A 4316-nucleotide genomic window follows, 5' to 3' on the forward strand; every position below is an offset into this window, starting at 1 on the left:
TGACATTTAAAATAAAAACGCCATTAAAAATGTTAAAATTTCGCTGTTGACATGTGAGAATTGAATATATAATAGCGTTCCTTTTTCAAACGCCAATAAAAGATTTATACCAAGCCACGCGGCAGCCACACGGCGTTTTGTGGTTGGGTTAGAGTTGTAATGGCGTGCAGAATTTGAACGCAATTAAAGATATGTTTAATTTATTTTTACAGAACGCACTCTACCCTATTCTGAAACACATGCCCAGACCAAGCGACTCCGACTCTCCGCTGCACATCGCCACCGGGTCTTGACGCTGCTTCTCGTCGCGTTGAGGATTTCTTCGAGGCGTTCGTCCCGACGCGATGCGAGTTCCGGTTGGAGCCGATCTAGTTTCTTAGATCCCGATATGTGTTTGGCTGATATGTTCGCTGGAGCGACCTTCCCCACTCCGTGCGTGCATCTGGCGACCGGGTCTGGAGAGGATGGCGGTCGATCTTGCTCGAGATTGGCGATTCGCTCCGTGCGGTTGCCGACTCCGTTGAGCTGCTCCGACGCGTTGTCTTCCACTGGTGTGAACACCATTTTGTTCAGTCGATCGAGCTCCTGCTCCACATTGGTGAGGCCGCGATTCTCGGTCGCCGATTTGGCTCCGAGTTGTGGTTGCAGAACTTGTGGAGCTCTCAATTCCTCGATTCGCCTTTGGATTCTCGAATCCATTGCTCTAATCACCTCAGCCAGATCTTCAATCGTCATCTCTTTCTTCATATATTTTGATCTCATCTGTGTCGAAGGAGCTGAGTCGTTTCCCTGTGTTGAAGGAGCTTCCAGATCTGGATGAAGAACTGTCTTCGTCGATGATGTCGACTGAAGGCTCGTCGGACTCGTGGTGGTCGCCGAGGGCGTCGCAGAGGTGCTCTCCAGGCAAGATAACGACATCCATTTCGCGGTGGAGCGGCGAAGCTCGTCGATCTCTGCATCGAGACGTGTTTCCATTGCCCGAACAAACTGTATAACTTCTTCATCTGTCATTTTTTTTTTCAGGTTACTCTCAATGAAAGCACCAGTGATAGAAAATAGTATCCTTCGTACTTTCTACATTCAGGAGAGCCCGAAATCAAATTGTGGATGCAGTCTTAACGTACCTTCCTCATCTCTACCATGTGCAAGGACGAGAAAATCTATAGAGCTTTCATTCCAAGGACTGGAACGCCAACACAGCTTTCATTCCAATGGCGAAATAGGTTAGAAAATTGTGCTTCATTTTCATTGATAGTGAAAATCAATAACCATACAGAATTACATTAATAACGAGAAACTCTGGCCTCACATAATGTATACACACATCTTCCCAGGGCAAACATTTGTACACATAATAATATAACTAACCCTTGACATCTTAATCTTTAACACTGTAGCCGATATCAATTGAAAGTTATTGTTTAAGAAAAAACACTTTTTTACACACTTAAGCGAATCAGGTATATCTCTGCAGCTGTGTGTTGTGTGGTCAACATCTGAACCTCACTTGATTCTTGTGTAGTTTACCCTGTAGATATATTGTTGCCTCTTTGTAGTTGGGGCTCTCTGATCTATGTTTGTCCTAGTCGTTCTCTGTTCATTTTTTCTTCTTTCCAAATGTTATTGTAGCACCGAATAACTTAACATTGATGTGTTTTCAAGTTACTTCATCTCGAGCAAGGCGTGGATGACGATTACGGTTTGGCACTAGAGTTACTGTATCATTTCTCTGATGTCTCGATTCTTCAGTTTCTTTATGTGCTTTGACATATCTATTCTGAAGTAGCTTTGCTGCCATTTTACTTTTAAAATATATATCCAATATGTTGATTTGCACAGTGATTTGTTGAAAACATTTTGTACTTAAAATAGATATTGTTATCAGTATTCGGGATTTATTAAGGAACTAGCCAAGGTTTCGTTTATTTTGGTGAATTAGCCATTTACCAAAATTAACATATAGAAATGGTAGCCGAGGGACATAGAGCCTTTCAATGCTAAATAAGACCAGCGGTGTATGTGAACTGTAAGTCATGTTATGTTGTCCGTTCTCTTGATTTATTTACTGATTTCTAAAAGTCACGATATTATAAATTGCTTGAAGTTACGTTACCAAGAAGAGGCCAAACCACGCTTGCGGAGGAGCTAATAATTGGGCCGGAAGCATTGAGTTATTCTGTTTTACCTTTTTTTTCTCCATGACTATGGATAACTATCTTATTTTTCTGGCAAAATGAACTCCAATCGTTTAATGATCTGTTTCTTTCGTGTATTGCAGACAATATTGCAGGCTGGGTATCTACGTGAGTTTTTCTTATATCTGAAACCACAACTGACCATGCTCGACTTCATGACCTTTCATCCTAACAAAATTGGCCTCTCTGTCCTGGAGCAGAGCGCGTCATCAGGGAAATCGAAGAGGTTGTCGGTCTCGACGTCTATGCTCTGCAAAGGTCAGATTTCTTGTTGTTTCTTCTCTTTTCCAAACTCACGCCTAGTTTCTACTTTCTACATTCAGGAGAGCCCGAAATCAAATTGTGGATGCAGTCTTAGCGGGTACCTATTACTCAAACTTCTTTTTCTCATGCCTATATATAACTTGAATTGCCTAATGATATCACTTTGAGACATGTCATCTATACCTTCAATGCTTTCATTCTTTGTTTTGTTTAAGGTATGAAACTCCACAACCGCTCCAATGGACTTTTCTGCTCCGCTTCTTCTCTTTGCCAATTGACAACAAAACTAACTCACAGTTTTTGCATTCGAGCAATCAAATTGTGGTAGCGGTATCAACACAATTGCCTCATCTATGTCATGTACAAGGGTGGGAACGTCTTCCATTGCAACAGCAAAAGAGGTTTTGTGTTCTACTTCTTGTTTCTAGGCTGTACCTTTTTTCTTTCTTTTTTAAATATAATACCCAGGTTTGACTTTTTCCCATTTGAATGAGCCGAAGCAAATCTGATGTGATTGCTGTGTATGAAACATAAATCAAAGGTCTGCATGTAAAGCTATATTTTTTTAAACGTAGGCATAACACAGATAAGAAAATATCATGAATGGTAACAGGGATGATAGAAAATTGTTCTTCATTTTCATTGTTTCTAATTCATGCTTACCCCCAATTCATTACATCAGTCTTATATATGTCATGCTTACCCCCAATTCATTACATCAGTCTTATATATGATTCCTGTTTCTATTATTACCATATTGACACACTTCTTATTGTGATTTTGTCTGTATAGGGTTTGACGGAGTTGAGATTCACGGGGCACACGGCTATCTTATCGATCAGTTCATGAAAGACCAAATCAACGACCGCACCGACGATATTTCGTCCTTATTAAATTCTCGAGTTTTCAAAATTGCATCAAACTTGTAAGTATTATTATCTAAGTATTTATAAGAGAAACAATGAAGGATATGTGAGCTATAGTTAAAACTTTTGAATGTGATGATGGTGTGAGTCATAGAACTTTTGTAGACTTTCATAGTTAGAAATGTGTTTTTTCTAGCTTAGACACTTTGAAGAATTATGGTATTATGGATAACAAAACTATAATGGTTTTTATTTTTATTTTTGGCGTTGAAAACTATATTTTGCTGGTATGTATTACAATGGATTATTACTGTTTTTATGTTTTTTAGGTGCAGGAAATAATCGGTTAAATTTTTTTGGGTACATATTCTTAAATTAAAAAAAATTATTTGATGGCATTTCATTGAAAAACGCCATCAAAGTGTAGCTGACATTGGAAGAATTTTTAATGGCGTTTAAAAAATGAAGGCCATTAAATGTCCCAGTGTTCACGTGGCTGCTGACATGGCAGCACTTTTAATGGCGTTTAAAAAATGAAGGCCATTAAATGTCCTAGTCCACGTCGTCCCATTTAATGGCATTTTTTTATTTAAGCGCCATCGTAGACTTTTAATGACGCCTCTTTTAATGGCGCTTATAAAGTGCCATTAAATATATTTAATGGCGCATTTTGAACGCCATTAAAGGCCTTTTTTCTACTAGTGCAAAGTTACTCATAACATACTCACAACTTAGTACTTCACCAATAGGACTTGTTTGGAATCACATAGTGAGTCCGAACTCTGACTTTCTCAAATGAGAATACTAAGGCGTGAAATGACATTTCTCATTTCATTATTAAGGTAAGCCCGATGCAATTCATACGTAGTGACTTGGAGACATTAGAGGTTAAATGGTTTGTTCTTATCTTGTCTCTAGAAGTGCACTGGTCAATTCATACGTGGGCCGGCTGAGCATATGGCCGGCCATTGCCCGGCTGACCTTTGGGCCG

The 4316-nt window shown here is 39.4% G+C and overlaps 1 protein-coding gene across 8 annotated transcripts; it reads left to right on the forward strand.

The window, feature by feature from the left end:
* Nucleotides 1–918: 918 nt before the first annotated feature.
* On the forward strand, nucleotides 919–3627 carry LOC149389961 (uncharacterized). Of its 8 annotated transcripts, none has more exons than XR_016301049.1 (7): nucleotides 1753–2026; nucleotides 2105–2170; nucleotides 2279–2303; nucleotides 2396–2453; nucleotides 2519–2556; nucleotides 2675–2860; nucleotides 3252–3627. XR_016301049.1 is itself a non-coding variant. In XM_089624704.1 (6 exons), exons 1-6 carry the CDS (start codon nucleotides 1034–1036, stop codon nucleotides 3256–3258), a joined length of 504 nt encoding a protein of 167 aa, XP_089480830.1. In that variant the 5' UTR covers nucleotides 919–1033; the 3' UTR covers nucleotides 3259–3627. The 8 variants fall into 8 exon arrangements, 1 of the variants encoding a protein (XP_089480830.1); XR_016301044.1 differs by having other exon boundaries at nucleotides 2396–2421; XM_089624704.1 differs by lacking the exons at nucleotides 1753–2026; nucleotides 2105–2170 and adding an exon at nucleotides 919–1223.
* The last annotated feature ends 689 nt before the right edge of the window (nucleotides 3628–4316 follow it).

This window comes from Urtica dioica, chromosome 8, assembly GCF_054948205.1.
Source record: "Urtica dioica subsp. dioica isolate 48M chromosome 8, U.dioica_male_clone48M_v1_H2, whole genome shotgun sequence".
In the NCBI taxonomy this organism is placed as follows: Eukaryota; Viridiplantae; Streptophyta; class Magnoliopsida; order Rosales; family Urticaceae; genus Urtica; species Urtica dioica.

Bases quoted from the DNA above. Each gene is read 5' to 3' on its own strand.
- LOC149389961 (XM_089624704.1), top strand. From the start codon at position 1,034: ATGAAAGCACCAGTGATAGAAAATAGTATCCTTCGTACTTTCTACATT. The intron at 1,224-2,278 runs GTTAGAAAATTG...CGTGTATTGCAG, and splicing joins TCATTCCAATGGCGAAATAG to ACAATATTGCAGGCTGGGTA. The intron at 2,557-2,674 runs GTACCTATTACT...GTTTTGTTTAAG, and splicing joins TGTGGATGCAGTCTTAGCGG to GTATGAAACTCCACAACCGC.